This window comes from Nipponia nippon, unplaced genomic scaffold (genome assembly GCF_047370975.1).
Source record: "Nipponia nippon isolate SJK-2023a ecotype South Korea unplaced genomic scaffold, ASM4737097v1 scaffold_43, whole genome shotgun sequence".
Classification (NCBI taxonomy): domain Eukaryota; kingdom Metazoa; phylum Chordata; class Aves; order Pelecaniformes; family Threskiornithidae; genus Nipponia; species Nipponia nippon.
Window position 1 is genome coordinate 251,649 of NW_028262362.1, and position 17,359 is coordinate 269,007.

Here is a 17,359-nt window from a genome sequence, read left to right on the forward strand (position 1 = left end):
ATTGAAGCAATTACTCATGGACAAAGACAAAACGGCCTGGAACGTTCTTCCCAGGGAAGGGCAGGATCCTGCCACAGCCTAAGGTCACCGCTTCGCAGCCGAGGAGCGGGGCAGGCGGACTGCACGAGGTGGGGACAGCATTACCCGGCTGCACCTTCCCAGAGGAACGCGAAGCCCACGGACAGGGGACAAGGAGCTTCCAGTGACTCACCATCGGCTGCAGCAGCTCCCGGTCCGAGCGGTTGGAAACTTGCAAGTCCTCCCCACCGCCGCTGCTCTCCAATGCCTTTGAAAGCTGAAAGGAGACGTGCGTTACAGCCCGTACGTGCCTCACCCCCGCAGCTTCACCTAGGCCTTTCCAGCGAGGTGACAACTGATCTTGGGAAGACAAATCTGGCCGCTCTAACGCAGGGAAGAAAAGGCGATTGAATATCCCAGGAAAAACACTAAGGGTGTGACCCCGAGACAAGCACAAAAACACCACTTCACAGAGACAAAGCGCAGAGATGGAGATGGGACTGGGGAGGGCAGAGAAGCGCTCTTCAAACATCCCTGCTAACGGGCACTTGCTCACTGTCCTCTGCTCCTTCCGCGTGGATCTCTGCAGCTCTGAGAACGCCCCAGCCCACGCACGAATGGCTAAAGCCACACTGGACAGTACCGTGGCCTTAAAAGTGCACCTCGCCGTGCCCAGCTGCAGCGAGGGCTCCCCTGTGCCCAGCCATCGGGAAGCAATACGCCAGCGTTCGATGCGGACACCAGTGCAGCCCTGCTGACTTCAGCAGAACTACCCAGACGCCTAAAGCAAGCGCGCAGGTAAGCGTTCGTAAAAGCAACGCTTTCAACTTTAAGCTCTTCGGGACAGCGCATGTTTTCCGGGCTCAGCGCTATAGCTTACCGTTTCTTCGAGACATTACGCATCAGTGGAACTAGAAAAGTCACCAAAATCGGCAGGAAGGAGACTAGATTGGAAAGAAACGGTTATTCAGAGCTCATGTTGGAGCGTTTCTGGGGGACGCTGAGCAAGAGCGGACAGCGCGCGCCTGTCCGGCGACCCAGCTGCAGGGACCGTGAACCCATCTGCACCCTGCGACACTTAGCGGTTCCTCTCCTGCCCGAGACTGCACAAACACCCTGGTTCAGCTGGCCGCAGTCAGCTCTTTGCCAGTTCTCCTCCCAGCGAGCGCTGGAAAAGCGGCGGGCAGCCCGGACGGTACCCTGCTCGACGGACTCGGGCGCCAGCTCCGGAGGCAGCCCCGAGGCAGCGTCCTCCCCGCCTCTGACCTCGCGCCTCCCCGGCGCATCCCCCCGCAGAGCTGCGAACGTCGCAGCTGGCAGCTCGCTTGACGCTTTCGCCCTGTCTCTGCCTAAGCCGAGAGAAACAACAGACGGAGAGAAACAAAGCAGCGCGGACAGCTGGGCTCGGTGTGAACTTCATTATGAAACCTGCTTGCTTGGTACAGATGGCAGCACTGAAAGCTGAGACTTATTTCTCCTCCGAGACTCGAAACACGCGTCACAGTTCGGGGTTTTTGCCTGTCGGTTGCTTTGGACAGCACTTTGCGCATGCAGAAAAGAACGGTTTCCTAGCTGCGCACTAAAGACGCCGATCTGGGCGCTCGGAGCACTCGTGCCCCCCAGGAACACCCCGCTGACTCGGAAAGCCCTTACGCTGACTTAACAGAAAGCGAGCAAGCGCTGGGAGAGCTTTCCTGAATCAAGGCCTTACAAAGCGACGGGAACAGCCACGGCAGCTCCCCCACCAAGCCCTGCCCGTGCAGGCAGGTCTCTTACTTTGCCAGCATCCAGCCTGCTGTCTGTTTTCAGATCAGCTGCTGCTGCTTCCCTCATTTCAGTCACTCTCTTTTCATCACCTGACGTGGCGTCAACAGCGGCGGCCAGCCTCGCCAGCCAACCTGCCTCGGCGGCTTCCGCAGCCAGAGACGCAGCTCGAGGTCGCCCAGGACCGCCGGGCGCGTCTGCCCCTGTCGCACTCCTTTCCCCCCGAGACCGCGGCAGCTCATCAGCTGCAGAGACGTCACCTTCCACCGCGGCATCTTTCTCGCCCAGCACTTCCTTCCCAGCGAGTTTCCCATCGGACTCCTCCTTGCTCTGGCCAGACAGGCTACTGTCAGCGTCACCGGGAAGGGCTCGAAGCGGAGTCGGAGGGCACGCAGCGTCAGAAGCCGAGGAAGACTCTCGCCCTTCTTCAGCGTGTCTTGGTTTTAAAGACTCCTCCTAGACAGCAAGTCAAACACAGTTAGAGCTACAACATTCCTTGCCTCCTCTCTGGGAGGCTGCAGGGGTCAGAAATAGCATGGGTTCTCCTACGGCAAGAAGCAAAATCGCAAAGCTTTGGGTGACTTTAAGACCAGTTTGATTGCCTTCCATACCGCCCCTTTCAAAGACAAGGAGCTTCATTAAGATAAAAAACACGCTCGTTTCTTGGGCTCAGGCTTTTTTTTTGGTTTTAATCTGTTGCTTTTCTATGCACAGGGCCTCAGCGACCCAGAGCTAGCAGTGGCTGCTGCAGGAACCGCCGGCCCCTGGGAGCACCCAACCTGCCCCGCAGTCCGCCCGCTCGCGCTTCCACATCGGCTCTGGTCAGCGCGAGACGGCAATTTGCCAGAGCGCGTTACTGGGCGTTTGACTTCTGCCCAAAATTATCGCCAGAGGAGAGCAGGCGGGGTGCAATCAGCCCAGCAGGACCCGCTCGAGGGCAGGCGCCGACTGAAGCCGCCGCTCTGAGCTCGGGACCAGACCGCGACCAGCTCACGCAGCGAGGAGCGGCAGAACCCGCCGGCCTCGGGAGAAAAACAGCCCCGAGCCAAAGCTTAGTCACCCAAAGGTTCGACCGCCTCTGCCGGCAGCGGGGCGGCCCGCAAAGCTCACAACCAAACGTGCGAGAAGCAGGCAAAGGCTCCCTCATCAGTATGCAAACAAAACCGCGAGCACGTCCTACTTTCTCGCTGTTTTATTAAAGCTGTGGCGTCTTGTTCAAACGTTAGCCGCATCCTGCGTACAGCGTGTACCATACACAGACCGCATATTTTAACCATGTATTTTTATCAAAGTGCAACTGGAACGCTGTCAGCTTTAAACCCGGAGCTGCGGCACACGGAAAGAACGCCATTTGTCTGAGAGACCTTCTCAGGGCTGTGCGAGCCGTCCATCGGACCGGAGAGGAGGCCAGAGAAATCAAACCCCTGGGGACTTGCCAAAAAGCACCAGTTCGGAGCCTCACCTGCAACTCACCAAGCGAGAAACGAGAGCTCACGGCCCCCTTGCAGTCCAGTTCGCAGAGGGTCACGAATGCGCCACCGAATCGCGCGCTGGCCGTGAGGCTCTGCAGAGGCCTCAGTGACATCATAATTCCGGAACCCGGGAGAACGCCTGCGAGCGGCCTTTCTTTAGCGCTGCTCCAGAAGAGGAGTCCTTACTACGCTTCCTTTTCCCTGGGGGCGAGGGCGTCTGGAAAGACCGGTCCCTAGCTGTGCTCCCTGTCAGGTTCTTCCTGAGGACAGGACAGATATGCCAAACGAGAGCCATCGGGATTCTTACGCTTCAAACCAGGACGCAGATACGGCCCTTCGAGGAGCACCCGCACCACAACCCCATGCACCCACGTATCCGGCAATACTGGGCACACAAAAAGACTGCTCTCCCGGCAAGTTTACCTCAGTTACTAGAACATCCCAGAATAATTTCTTTAGCTGGCAGAACCCTATTTCAGGGACAGATACAGACAAAACGTTTGTTAACGCTACCCCTTAATGACCGCAGATGCCACCCTCCAGAAGAGGGAACGACGCCGATCAGACAGAGAGGCGGAGGAGGCGGGCGCTTTTCCTCCTGCAAAAACAGGCCACTATGGGTTTTCTACGGATTTCAGAGCTAGGACAAGTCAAGCGGGTTATAGTTGGTTTAGCTGATCTTTTTACAAGCTGTAACGCATTTTACCTGCAGCTGAGTGCCACCAACTGATGTGAAATTCCTGCCCATCCAATCATTACTTCCAGCGATCGGCGTAAGCCTGGAGACGAGCGCACCGATCCCGGCGGGACCGGCCTGTGGAAAGGCGCGGGCTCCGGAGCTGAACGGTCAGCGTGAACAGCAGCCGCCAAAAGGGAACCCTGCTCAGCCCAGGGAGCGGGATGACTCTGCCACCTCGTCACCTCTCTCGGGCTGCCAGCTTCCTCCGCGGGACTCCTTTGGGACGGGGGATCAGCTTCAGCCACATCAGCTAACCGGCCGGCACGCTTCTCCTCCTCCGCCTCGCTGTTCTCCTAGCGGGTGGGGTAACGCAGCCGCTAGCAAAAGTCCTCGCGCCGCCTGCCCGAGGCGGCAGGGTCACCCGCCCGCCCGCCGCAGGACACCGCCCTGCCTCTCGCCCGCCGCACGCACCCCCAGAGCGGAAAGCTCGCCAGGCGAACCGCTCTCCATCCTGTGCCCGGATTCCCAACGGGCCCCGATTCCTAAACACGAAACTTTCTGCTTTACCGCTGCTGCTTCTCCCGCTGGCCAGGAACTCGCCGTTCTGCCGGACTCTTCCCGGCTCAGGGCTCCCCACGAGCCGTGGCTCGCTACGGCCGTTCCCAGCCACGCTCTCCCGTGAACACAGCGGCCGTTCCTCCCCTGTCACCGGCCACCCCTGCGCTGGTGTTTCACGGAGGTCTTTGTTTCCTGGGAACCAGCGGCACGGCTTCCCGCGCATACATCTCCGCGGTAACGCACAAGTGTGTCGCGCAACCTTTATTTACAGGGACGGCTCCCTTTCACACGTCTCCATCTGGTGAAGAAGCCTCGCGTGGTGACTTCCCACCACACGAAGGACCCCCTTGGCTCCCGGTGTTTACCCGGAGCTGCGCCTGTACAGAAGGCAGAGCACGAAACCTCCCGAGCTCAAGCGCTGCGGCGGGGGATCGCTTCTGCTGCCGTGGGACCCTCTCCCCAGGCACCCAGAGGCGCTTCCAGACCTGTTCCTCCTCGTGCCCCCTCCAGCAGCGTCCCAAAGCCCTTCTGCATTTTAGAGCAGAGTCTCACGAGTCTGCGGCAGCTATTCCACCACAGGGATTCAGAAGGCAAGAGAGCCGGGCTCAGGCCAGAGCGAACCCCACCGGCAGCCAGGCAAACCAGGCTGCCCAGAAGAGGCCCTCTCTCCCAGAGCACGCTCCACATAGACCTCACGCCTCGAGGAGTTCTCCGGCGCCTGACGGGGGGTTCGTTTTCAGTGCCTTCTCCCCACTTAACTCCAGAAAAGCCCACTGAGGGGGGCAGCATTTCTTTCCGTCTCTCCTCCCTCTCTCCCAGAGCCTCCCGCCACCTGCAACACAGCCTCCGCTCTCGCCCAGCGTCCTCGCGTCTCCGCAGGTCACTACAACCACACGCTGCTTTTCTTTGAACGCAGGTATTCGACCCCGACCCACGGGCTACGCGAAGCCGGTTTTTTCGTCGCTTCACCCCATCGCTGCTCAGATTTCCTCCCCTGCAGGGCTCGCTACGCAAACCCTTCCCTCCCCTCCCTTTTGCAAGGAAGCCGGAGAAGGGCTTGGGCTGCGGCTCGCTCGCAGGAACGCTTTGCTGCTGCCATCTCACGGCGCTACAAGCGAATTCTATTTTCCAGCGGGGCACTAATACGTTGTCAGGACTAAGATATTGCCCACGAGGGTTAACGGAGCCTGGCTGCTGGCCGGCAATTGCCGGTTCATAATAGATTCCTGAAGCCCTGCCGCGGCACCGAAGTGCCAAGAGAGCTCTTTGTGGCTGGACACGTTAACCTTTCGGTGACGAACTGGACCCTGACAGACGGCTCGCCGTTTGGAGAGGAGAGAGGCAGGCCTTTCTTTTTCACCTCTGCTTTCGCATAAGCCTTGGCAGTTTCTGCCCAGCACCGCGAGTGGGTTCTCCGGCAAAGCCCTTTACAGCTTAATTGTCATATGCTGCGAAGAGCATAAAGGAAATACCATAAAACGCTTTAAAAGAAATTAATTTGCCTTTCAGGTACCGGAACAGAGTTTTCAAAGCGGCGAGGAAGGATTAACGTCAGCGCAAACAGTCGGGCCAAGCCACCAGAGCCGCTCGCGACGCGCTTCCCATTGCGCCCTTGTCATCTTCAGCCGGATCGCGGCTAAGAGAGCGCAGGCAGAGCGCGCGCCCGTGGGGAAAGCGGAACGCCTGCGTACCGCACTCATTGCTGGCGCTCCGTCTGAGCCGTGGAATTCATCAGCAGCGCAAAGAGAACAGGTTTTAGGTTGCCACGGAGAAGCGGCCACGCGCGGGCCACGTGGAAGCTTCTGAGATTCTCGCGGGACCGAGCGACAGCGCGAGAATGGCGTTGCCAGAGTACGTTCCCAGCTTATCCATCGCACCTATGTGGCTCTAAGTCCCGCTCTTTCTTCGTTCGGCAAGAAACAAAGCCCCACGCTGTGCAAAGACGCCGTCCCCTCCAGTCCCATCTCCCAGACGGCAAGCATTCTGCTTCAACACAAATCCCTGCGCAGCTCTGGCCGGCGCGGCAGAAAGCGGGAGCAGGGAGCGCTTTCCCAGGTCTGCCCTGAAAAGCCGCTCCTGGTTTCGTCCCAGTTGCTTCCATCCCCGAAAAGAGAGCAACGTTTCCCGAGAGTCGGAAACCACCGTTCCCCGATTCTGCCCCCGACGCTACAGCCCTTTCGCTGCTCGTCCTCCCCTGCTCCCGCGCGCACCAGAGGCCAGGCGACCTGGCCCACCGGCAATTCGGCATTTGCCGGGCACCGGTGGGGGCTCGTTCCCCGACGCGTTTCCTCTGGCAGAGCCGCGGCTGGATTAACGTCCTCCCCCTTGACCGGTTACTCAGGGTCCCCCGTGATTCACAGCTCTGGCTCACGACTGCTAGAATGCTAATGAGAGAACTGGATTAAACAGTCTATAAAGTATATTTGGACACAATACAGGATTGGAAGAATCCAGCTGGGAAGTTCGCTTCCTCCTTCCTCCGCTCTCTTGCGCAGAGCCTATATTTCAAGGGCACGGCCCAAAGACAGCGCGGAGGCGGCTGGGCATCACCGAAACCCAGCATCTCGTGAGGGGGCCCGCAGGGGCCCCAGCCACTGCCTCTCCGGCGCCAAGCCCCCCTTTTAGTAGCGGTACACTTTAATGTTGCTGTTTTCATCCAGTCTGAGCTGAAGCAGGCTGGAGCTGCCGGCCGGGGGCTTCTGTGCACCTGGGAAGAGAGGTCTGGCAGCTGGGTGAAGGAAAAGCCCGGCTTACGGGAGGGATTAGCAGGCACGAGCACAGCCAGCAGACAGGACAGGTATCGAGGGGCGGGAGCCAGCCTCGCGCACACGTGCTGCGTTTAGCCCGCTGCATCCGAGCCAAAGGGAATTAAAGGGGGATTAGGGCATTCGAAGGAGCGCCGTGCTCAGGACAGCGTGCGCTGTCGGAGGCCTGAGGGGTTTGCTGCTAATTTCAGCGTACGCCGCGGAGGAGATGCTGACAGCCCCAGCATAATGCTGTTACCCCGCAAACCTGGGAACGGCCCCGCTAATAGCGCCGAGGCCTCCCTCATTCGATGCAAGGCCATGCCTCCAACCGAGCTGGAGAGCGCGCTCCGCCGGGGAGCCCCAGCCCTCCCCGCCCGGCCACGCGGCCACCCCACGCGCCAGGCCCGCGCGGCTCCGGCCCCCTCGCCTCGTCCCGGGCTGCTCAGCGGGGACTGCCCCTAGCGGAGTCGCCCGCGGGGCTGGAGCGATGGCACCAAAGGCAGGCCTCCGAGACTAGGGCCCTGCTGCCTCCTCCGTTCTGCACCCTCTGGTTCATTTGGTTTTAATCCTCACATCACCAGCTCCAACTGCTGCGTACCACAGCAGAGCCGTGGCACCGCAGAGCGGCGCAGCCCGGCTGGGGAAAGGGAAGAGACTTTCTCTGTCAAGCCCAGGGCAAAGAACAGCCAACAGGTCACTCACGCTCTAACTGCTAAACATCGTATTCCTCTGCAGAACCGGGCGCCAAAATAGAGGCTAAGGCTTCGAAATTGCTGTTCGATGCTTTGGGGCCCGATTCCCTCACCTCCTGCCGCCGTCTCCTACTCGCTGCAGGAAGGTGGAGTGCAACAGAAGACCAGACGCAGGCAAAGGATACACTTTGGAATCCCTCTTGAAGTCTTCTAGCCATTTCTTGATGGCCTCAATCCTTCCTTCAATACTCATCTTGTCCGACTCACGGCTCCGGATCTGGGACTGCTGGAACAGCCGTAATTGCTCCCTGTTGCACGAGAGAGACGGCGCAAGTGGGAAAGAGAGGTCTAGGCAGAAACTAGCCCCGAAATGGCAAAGAAAATGAGGGGCTGCTACAGAAAGAGCCACGGTGAACAAAGAGCAACCTCCTCTTGGCTCAAAGTCCTCTGCCCAACCCCATCGTAGAGAAACACTGCAGCAGCCCCCCGCTATCAGGCTGCCGTCCTCCTTTTAGTCCGTGCAGCACTGGAAAGGCTGGGGCGGCAGCCTCCGCTCCACCCGCCCGCCCGGCGGAGCCGGCGAGGCCCAGCGCCGACACCCTCGGACCCTGGTCCTGGAACGAGGGCTGTCAGCACAGCCACGCCGCCAAGCGCGTGGCAGTAATAACTACTAGCTTCTGACTTGTCTGCTTAATACGTAGCTTTTGATTTTGCTATCTACCCGTTCTATGAAATGCGACCCGCAAATCATTCCAGGGAAATAAAAGCAGGACAACGAAACGACAACGGAAGGAAAAGGACCCTTACTCTGCAGGTACGTATCCCAGCTTGTTGTCCAGAGGCTTGGAACTGCCACCGAGCACCGGGAACCCACCTGGAAAACAGACATTAAGTACAGGCCCCCAGAGAAATCGCCAGTCTTTACATCTGGGCGCGTTTGCTTTCCTGTGCTATGGACAGACCGTCCTTACAAGCTGAGCCACCGGCCGAGGACACGGTGGCGTTAAGGAAGCCGAGATGGTGAACCCTGTCTGCAATTCACAGGAGGCTTCCAGTGAAGCAGGGCCATCTCCTTCTGCTCCCTTCGCCAGCAACGACGGCTTTCTTGGGTGCCTCTGAAAGGCTGAACTGCCCCAGAAGCAGGACGACGAGATCAGCCATATGCTGCAGTTCCCGGAACGAGGCTCTCGTTCCTTATCTCATTAGCACCCTTCCCATCGGCAGCACCAGCATCGGACGGGTGAGCCCGTTAGAACCTGCAGGGCTGTAAATCAAAAGTCGCAGGCAAGCAAGCAGATGGATTGACAGGAGACTGACCTGGGAAATACTTGTGCCATTTCTCTGCTAGGAAGCTGTCCACTGACTGTTTGGCTGCGAAGGAGCGGCTGGAGCTCAGCCCAGTGCTCCAGGCCCACCGGTCCACCAGGGATGCCGCGGTGGAGGGCACCGGGGAGCTCCCTGCCTGGACTCCTGCCAAGGAGGCATAGGTAGAAGGAGGGACGCCGTCGCAGGGTGTCGAGGTGAAGAGCGGAGACTGGCGATCGTTCGGAGCGCCCAAGACGCCCAGGACCCCCCTCAGTTCACTGCTGATACGCTGCAGGGAGTCTGTCAAGTACTTGATCTTGTCCAGCTGGGGGGCAGGCCGCAAATCCGTTCTCAAATCAACTGGCAGAAGAGAGGGGGAAAAAAGGGGTGACTGGGAAGGCAAGGGAGACGCCGCCTCCCCGGCAGGAGGCTCGCTCCCCACTGCGCGTCGCGCCCCGAGCCGAGCCTGATCAGCGTCTGCTAAGCGGGATAGAGAGGCAGAAACCTGGCTTTGCAGCCAACAGAGCAGATACGGGCTGACAACGAGGATTTGTGCCTTGGAGGCTGCTTGGGCACAAAGCGGAGGAGAAACCAGAGAGCGGGGACAAGACCCTCCAAAGCTGCAAGAACAGGGCCCGCAGGACAAGCGGGATAGGCACCGGTGCGTGCGCTTCACCCCCCTGCTCCGTCCCTCCGAGTTCTACTGTACCCTGCAGCACGCAGCCGTGAACGGCGGTTCCCTTGCAAGCGGCGAGCCCTCTCAAGGGCCGAAACCCCCAGTACGGCACCCTGCCCCTCCGGCGAGACCCCGGCGCGGGCCGACACGCTGTACTTCAGCGCTCCCACCGCGCGCCAGCTGAGCAGGAGGCAGAATGGCTTGGTCACACTTCACACGCTCGTAAAAAGCAAAGGTGTCGAGGCCACCAGCCAGGCTGGAGGTGGGACCGATGGGACCATCCTGACGGAAGGGCTCTCGTCTTAGGGCGAGAGAAGACCCTTAAGTTTCACGCGTGCCTGCGGGTATTTTACTGACCAGGGCCAGAGAGATGATCCCAGACCGGACAGATTGTCAGTCTGTTCCCACAGGGAAGCTTTCCAACTTTTCCTTAAGCTTCAGCCTTGCCAGCCCTTCTGCGAGCAACACAGCCCGCCTGCCTTCCCGGCTGTTTACGGGGAGCCCTCCTCCGCACCCGCGCAACTCCAGTTACAGGCAACTGGAGGCAAAGAAAAAAGCACAGGCAGCAGGCAGAGGGAACTGCAGCAGCCTCTCCTGCCAGAGACGTGAGGAAGAGGAAGGCCGGACACCCGCAGAAGAGGAAGACAGCTCTGCAACAGCAGCGGGAAGAGCTGAAGCCGGATTTTATAATCCGCTCGAAAAAGAACGGTAGAGATTTAAAGGGCAAGTTCTCACGCAGGTCCCATCCCTCTCACCTGCCGCTACAGGCGGGAAAGGAGTTTCTCACGTAAAACGTTGTACGCAGAGCAGTCCCCGTCACGGAGGACGGACCTGCCCCCGTCACGGAGGGCAGACCTGCCTTGGGCGCTAGCGAGCACGAGTCAGAAGAGCAGAAGGTACCTCCGAGAGGCGAGAGGGAAAGCCAGAGCCAGGTCTAAAGCATTAGGCGCTGGGCACAGCACATCAAGCCCGTCAGGCGCTTACGTTTAGGCTGATGCAGATTCACACTGGATGTGCTGTCTGTGTCCTCAGAGCTGCCGAGATCAAAAGTCACCGTCTTCTTGCACGCGGCACTCTTCAGCGTATCTTCGTCCGACAGCTGGTCAAAAGAAGGGAAACAACGCAAATAAATCCTCCCGTTCTGTCCCCGAAACATCAAAGCCGCTGGAATACCGCCTACAGCCAGTCTCCGCAGGCTGGACTGCGGAGACGGGCATAGGCCAGGCGACAGCAGACTCGTCTTCGGCCCCCGACAGCAAAATCTGAAAGTCAAGAGACCGCTCGGTCTCTGGAAGAAGCACGTGCGCGCACTGGAGGCCAAAGCCAACGGCCACGTGAACGGGCCCTTCTAGGCAGGAGGCCAAGTGCTTTGGTTTAAATAAGCCTCAAAACTCCCGCGTGGGCTGGGTTCTCTCTCTGCACCAAGGACAAGCGCTCGACCCTCAAAGGTCTCGTGCTCTCGCATCTGCTGCCGCCCTGCGCCTAAGGCCCCGCGGTCCCAGGCAGAGCCGAGCGGATCCCAGGGCTTGCCTCGGTCGGGAAAGCAGACCCGAGCCTAGCTCGCGCAAGGTGACCTGCCCTTGCTTTCTCGAGCCTCGAGTCACGCAGCTTTTTCAGGCTGCCTTCTGCATCCGCTCTGCAGCCCCACGCTTAACGGCGAGTCCAGGTGTCAGCAGCAGAGGGAAGGCTCAGCGTTTGCCGTCTCGGCCAAGATACAGGCAGTTAATAAGACATCCAAGCATCCTGATGTGAGGTTTGAGTTTATATCGTAGGATGCTTCAGCACGCTGGTGTTAACTGTGATTCGTTTCTGACCTAACGAGCACGCTTCTCGCAAGCCAGCGCACTCGGCAGGTTTGCTCCCCCCAGGTCCATCCCGGCCGCCAGCAGCCCTGCCTGGCAAGCTGCCGCCGTGGAAGAAAGTCTCCGTCCCAAACCCCAGCCCGCATCTGCCCTGCTGGCTGCAGAGCTAGCGAATCACGGGGGCCACGGCTCAATTGGGCTTGCCGTGCTCCCCGACCTTGCGACTGGCCGCCTCTCTCCCGCCGTTCTCAGACAGGCGCACCGTTCTGCTCCCGGAGAACGTGTTTCTAAAGTCCGGCTCCGCTGGCAAACACCAGCCTCTGGCCGCCAGCTAAGCAGCCCGCAGAGGGACCAAAAGCCCCGCAGAGAGACTCCAGCCTAGGGCCAGGAGCTCTGGGCGGGCTGGGAGCGCGGCTGGGCAGGCCCAAGCAGGAGTGCTGCTGTGCTTACCTCCTCCAGCAGCGAGGACTCCAGCTGGCTTAGCTTCTCCTCTTCCTTCTTCAGCAGCACCTGCCCTTTCCGCATAGCCGACTTCATCTTCTCCAACCGCTTTGCTTCCTGCAGTGGACCAACAGCCAAGCCAAGGAGGAAAATTAAACAAGGATGACAGGAAATAACCTGCGTTCGTGGTCGTGGTGACTTTCGTTATCTCGCTTCTGCTCAGCACGGGGAATCGTGCTGCTGGAGTACAACTGCTCCCAGGCCTTCGAGAGCGCGGGAAGCGGAGCGTGCAGAGGGCAGAGCCCAGGCCTCAAAGCACGTTCACCCCAGGGAAAAGGAGGTTTCACTTCCACACCCGGCAGCCAACAGGGTCAACAGCTTTGGTTCTGCAGACGTAAGCAGAGCGCTTATCGCGAGCGAGGGAAACTACGATCTTCCCTGTCTTTGCCTGGCGTACCGGCAGAGCTGGCAAGTGCTCAAGAACCCTCTGCCAAGCAAGGGTGAAATCACTGTAGAGCTACGACCCTAAATTTGTACCCGCTGATGGGACAGATACCTGTCGCTTCCTTTGCTAGGAGGAAAAAGCGCGTTATGGGACCTGCGGGGCACGGGAATCCCTCTTTCCCCACCAAATGCCTTCTCCGTTTTCAAGGCGCCCAGAGCTCCTGGAAGCTAGCAAGCTACTGAGCACGGGCCGCACTGCAGCCACTGCTTCGTAGAGCCTTCCTAGTCCGCAGCGCACACAGCGAAACAGAACCGAAACTCTTCTACCGCGCAACGCTCCGTTAGCTGCGGGCCACGCGTGCCCACGCAGGCGCTCTGGGCCGCTCGTCTGACGCACGGTAACGTCGCTGCGATCCGCAGCCTCTAACCCTCGTGTTATGATGAGGAAGACGCGAGGAGGGACGAACGCCGCGTATCTAACCCAAAAAACACGCGAGATCCGATTTCCAGGAGGACTCGGCCCCCCCAGCTGCCCGTCACCGCACCTGCAGAGCCAGGAACCGAGCCCCGGGCTGCGGGTTCGTTCGCGCAGCCACGATGCCGACACCCGGACACGGGCGGCGCTCAGCTCACCTCCTCCAGGTTCCGGCGCACGCCCTCCAGGAGCTGGGAGCTGTCTAGATCCCGCACCGCCTCCCGCGCTTCCTGCATATCTTGGCGCCACTGCTGCTTTGCAGCTTTCAGCGCCGCGTGCCTCTTCCTCATGGAGAGGGTGTGGCGCACCAGGAACTCCTTGGCGTTCCTGATGAAGATCCCTTCCGCAGAGATGTAGCTCCTGACGCTAGGCGAGAGAGAGACGGGCATGCCCCTGGCTTTGCGCTGGCTGTGCCGTCCTGCAAGCCTCACGCAGCCCCCTCCCCAAAACCGGAGGGCCAGCTCAACGCGCGTAAACCCCAGCAAAAACATTTGCTTGCAAAACCAAAGCGACAACGTTTTCCAGAAGCGGCTGCCATGCAGATACTCACTGATCAAACTGGAAGGCGCTGTTCTCATGGCTTTGCGAGGGCGGGGAAGCAGGCTCTCTGGGCGAGCGCTGAGGAGTTGAAGCATTTCAAAAACTAAGGAATACGCATGGGAGACGGAACCCCAGGATCCCATTAGGAGCAAAAATTTGGAATGACATCATCGTGGCATCGCCCAGATCCCAGACCAGTGCCGGGGGTGTTCTTTATCTGACTCGTGAAAAGGAACACAGGCATTTCCATCCCTGACTCAAGTCCTGCCTTGGACTCCAAGGGCGCTCAAGGATCCGACAACTCCTTCCCCCCCCCCCCCCCCAACAGACAGGACCCAACAATTACTGCTAAACGCGTCGACGTCCCCTGGCAAAGAAAACGCGTCGCTGCATCTCAACCGGCTTCACGCAGAAGGAACAAAAGCTGGGCTTTTCAAGGCAGTTACGGCCTCCGATCCCACAGGGAAGCACCTTTACGGTCCGCGTTACTCACAGCTTGAAGACTTTCTCTCAGGTCTTCAACGTGGAGCTCGGCTTTCCTTCTCGGAGATTCCACGCTTCCTTCTGCCTCCAGCTCTTTCAAAGTCTCCTGTTTGCTCCTGACAGCTGCCTCCAGCTCACTGCCCCGAGAAAAGGCAACAGCGGCAGCGCTTGATTAGACCGGTAATCCATCTGCAGCCGCGTCCAAAGCGACCTCCAGTTTCCAGGAGGGAAAGGGCCGCAGACGTGCAAGACGCCACCAGTATCGGCTCTGCGGGGCGACGTCGGACGTAGCCCCCGGCTGGGCAGGGAAACGTCGCTTCGCGCCCTCACCCAGAGCCTCAGCTACCCTCAGGAGAATCTTTTCTCCGCATTTCAGTGCCCCTCTCCGAGCATCTTATTAAGCTCACAAGACAGACGGGGAGAAGACAGACCAATTAACCTGGCAAGCAGGGGCAAAGTTACACAGCGAGTTACTAATAGATGTGGAAACAGCCCCCGGGACCTCCACGCCCTCGACACGCAGTAAAACCACCGTCAGGGTTCTGAAGGAGCACGGCCCAACACGCAAGAGGCTCAGAGGTGAGGGAGAGACCCAGGCGAGGTCAGAGAGGTTTCCGTTAGGAGCACAGGGGACATTTTTTGCACGAGATCAAATTTCTCCTCCACGCACCTGATGCGTTTCTGCAGCCTCTGGCTGCGGGTCTGCAACAAGTCCACCTGGGCCTCCAGCTCAGCTTTCTGGTCCCGGAGCTCCTCAAGGGACCTACGCAGCTGCCGGAGGGACTCAAGGAGGCTGGCGTGCTCCTTCCTGTTCTCCTCCAGGCGGAGCTGAGAAGCTAAAGCAGCTTCCTAGAAGAAAACCAAAACAATCCCTCACAGTCCTTTCCCCAAAACCAAAAGGAAAGGCGCTCAGTGGCTCGCCACTCGCGCAGTTCGCAGGAGGTCCCGGAGCTACGAATGCACGTGCCAGTCCTGGAAGAAGAGGGCTGTCTCTTCTTTTTGGGAAGCAGCTCAGAGCTAATCAACCTCCCGGCAAGATGGCGCTCCCGGCTGAGGCAGGGAGGGATTTTCATACTCACAATTCAGAAGCAACAGTTTGCTTTTTTAAAGCCGTAGTTCCAACGTGCTCCCCTCAGCCCCAAAAGGAGGGCAGCACGGCACCTCTCCGGAGCTAAGACATACATACATCTCTTTCTAGCTCAGTCCGTCTGTCTTCATCCAGCAGCTGCTGCCTTTTCTTTCTCAGAGACTCCTCCTAGGTCCAGATGAGAAAGTAGGCGAGTGTCAGAGCGAGGAGACGGCCGACGCCGAGCAGCACTTGAAGTACCGGGGTCAGGCCTGAGTCTCAAGACCATTTCAAGACACCCGAGGACTCTTGTCAGTGCTGCTTTATTCCCCCTCCTGCGCTCAAGATCCCCTGCCTCTCTTTGACTTCAAGCTGGGAACGTTTGCGTTCCCGTGGGAAGAACGGCCCTTCCTGCTCAGCTGCGAGGGCACTCAAGGCACGCAGCCGCTTCTGCGGGATCTTGCTTTTCTGAAACCTCTGCTTGCCTCCGGCATTTCTCCGCCTTTTACTTCTCACTCCAGCGCCGCTTGGAAAGGAAGGGCTGACCGAAGCAAGGCTACCTACAGCCCTGGGCACAGGCCAGCACTTAGAGACCTGGCAGGCGAGAGCATCAGCCGGTGATCTTTGCCAGCTCCACAGGAGCATTTGGGGTGCTTCCCTCTCCCACCCTGCTGCCCAAGATCCAGCAACGCTCATTGCCTTTTCACGGCAGCAGGGAGAAGAGGAGGTAGATCGGGAAGGGACTGACTAAAATCCAAAGTTACGCTGAGCAGGACGCGCTGCCTCGAAAGGCTTTTATGGTCCCTCTGCCACTTACTGCCTCCCAAAGCCCCGACAAAGCCAGAGCGCTGGCTGTCGCTGCAAACATCAGTCACGAGGACCGCTTAGCCCTGCTCCGCCTCGTGATGGAAGCTTCACCTGTAGCTTGGATGGCAGCACAAGCCCTGGCTGAGCGCTTCCGAAAGTCCCCCCGAGGGAGCAGCCAGAGGAGCAGCACGGGCTAGGAGACCTCCGCGAGCCCACCAGGGCTGACTCACCTGGCTGAGGAGCTGCGCTGATCTGGCTTCGACGTCCCTCATGCGCATTTCAAGCTCCATTTCCGAATCCTGGAGTTCTCTTTCCTGCAGGGAGATGCCGAGTCAAAGAGAGAACGGCACGAGTTCCTCACTCGCCGGGCAGAGCTCTGCCACCAGGAGGAGCAAGGAAAACTGGGGAGGTGTGACGCGCCGCTTGCGTCGCCCTGGGCTGGCACGCACACGGAGGTGTCACCACGCCCAGGCCGTCCCCAGGCAGCCAAGTCACAGCAACCTAAGGCAAAGGGTTCTCCTCACCTTCTCCCCGTGCCTGTGCTGCAGCGCAGCCAGCCGCTCGTCCAGCTCCGCCTGCAGAGCCTTCACCTCCTCCGCGTGGAGCTGCTGGAGGTGCGCCTTCTTACTTCGCAGGCCTTCGAACAGCTCTGCCTTTTGCTTCCGCTCCTGTTTGTCGCAAAACCCAAAGAAGGAAAGCGTCTGAGTGAAGCAGAGGTTCTCCAGCAAGGCCACGGGAACCCACGGGACGCGCGCCCTCTGGAAAGCCAGCCCGTCCCACAGCAGCTCCCGAGCAAACGCCAGTCAGCAAATTAACACCGCTTGCTTACAGGGACAACGCTGTCAAGGGAGCGGCTCAAGAAAGAAGGAGCCACCCATGAAACTAAGGTTTTGTCACGCGCTGCCGACTGTATAGTCAAAAACGGGAGGCAGAAGGCTTTCCAGAACAGGCACCTGCAAAAACGTGAACGAGCTTCGCTTGTACCAAAGTCCACAAAGGCACGTGGAAGGGGCCTGCCCAGAGACTATTTGGACAGCTGATCCTTACAACCCCAGCCTAAATTCATTTTACGTTATGGCAACAGTTCTGCTAGAAGAAAGGAGACTTCCAGCTCTAGGAGCGGCCGAGACAGGCGGGCCTGGCAAGCAGCAGTGCCAGCCCAGGCGCAGCCCAACTGAGCAACTCGCTGCTCTCCCCCCGCAGTACCTCCTCCTCGTACTGGTCCTGAATCCGTGCTAGGACCTCCTGGTGCTCCTCTTTCATCCTCTCCATTTTCCTCTCGTGCTCGTCTTCCACTTGCCGGCGTTTCTCTCTCATAAGCTCGCCGAGCTGCGGGGGTAACACGGACAGATATTTCCCCGACCTGCGGCGCTGCGCTCCGGTGGCCCCC

At 59.3% G+C, this 17,359-nt stretch overlaps 2 protein-coding genes and 1 long non-coding RNA gene across 6 annotated transcripts in view; 1 reads left to right on the top strand and 2 right to left on the bottom strand.

Moving 5' to 3' along the window:
- LOC148052837 (centrosomal protein of 164 kDa-like) overlaps positions 1–2,503 on the bottom strand; it is a 28,728-nt gene extending 26,225 nt beyond the window's left edge. The window contains exon 1 of the mRNA XM_087778243.1: positions 2,043–2,503. Coding sequence (XP_087634369.1) covers positions 2,043–2,096 — 54 coding nt within the window. The 5' untranslated portion in view covers positions 2,097–2,503. The remainder of the gene's footprint in view (positions 1–2,042) is intronic.
- LOC148052838 (uncharacterized) lies at positions 303–6,605 on the top strand. The gene is made up of 3 exons (XR_015709137.1): positions 303–816; positions 2,497–5,407; positions 6,001–6,605. It is a non-coding gene; the product is annotated as an uncharacterized LOC148052838 (long non-coding RNA).
- The window catches only part of CEP164 (centrosomal protein 164), a 31,799-nt gene continuing 20,449 nt past the window's right edge, over positions 6,010–17,359 (bottom strand). For 2 of the 4 annotated variants that reach the window (XM_087778239.1, XM_087778238.1), the window contains 14 exons: positions 17,176–17,298; positions 16,494–16,637; positions 16,200–16,283; positions 15,283–15,351; positions 14,767–14,945; positions 14,107–14,233; positions 13,624–13,691; positions 13,232–13,439; positions 12,164–12,271; positions 10,896–11,010; positions 9,248–9,595; positions 8,738–8,804; positions 8,116–8,238; positions 6,011–7,212 (listed from right to left, as the gene is read on the bottom strand). In XM_087778239.1, the coding sequence (XP_087634365.1) occupies positions 7,113–7,212; positions 8,116–8,238; positions 8,738–8,804; positions 9,248–9,595; positions 10,896–11,010; positions 12,164–12,271; positions 13,232–13,439; positions 13,624–13,691; positions 14,107–14,233; positions 14,767–14,945; positions 15,283–15,351; positions 16,200–16,283; positions 16,494–16,637; positions 17,176–17,298 (1,863 nt within the window). In that variant the 3' untranslated portion in view covers positions 6,011–7,112. Of the gene's footprint in view, positions 7,213–8,115; positions 8,239–8,737; positions 8,805–9,247; positions 9,596–10,895; positions 11,011–12,163; positions 12,272–13,231; positions 13,440–13,623; positions 13,692–14,106; positions 14,234–14,766; positions 14,946–15,282; positions 15,352–16,199; positions 16,284–16,493; positions 16,638–17,175; positions 17,299–17,359 lie in introns of all 4 variants that reach the window. The other 2 variants (XM_087778236.1, XM_087778237.1) reach the window with 2 other exon arrangements.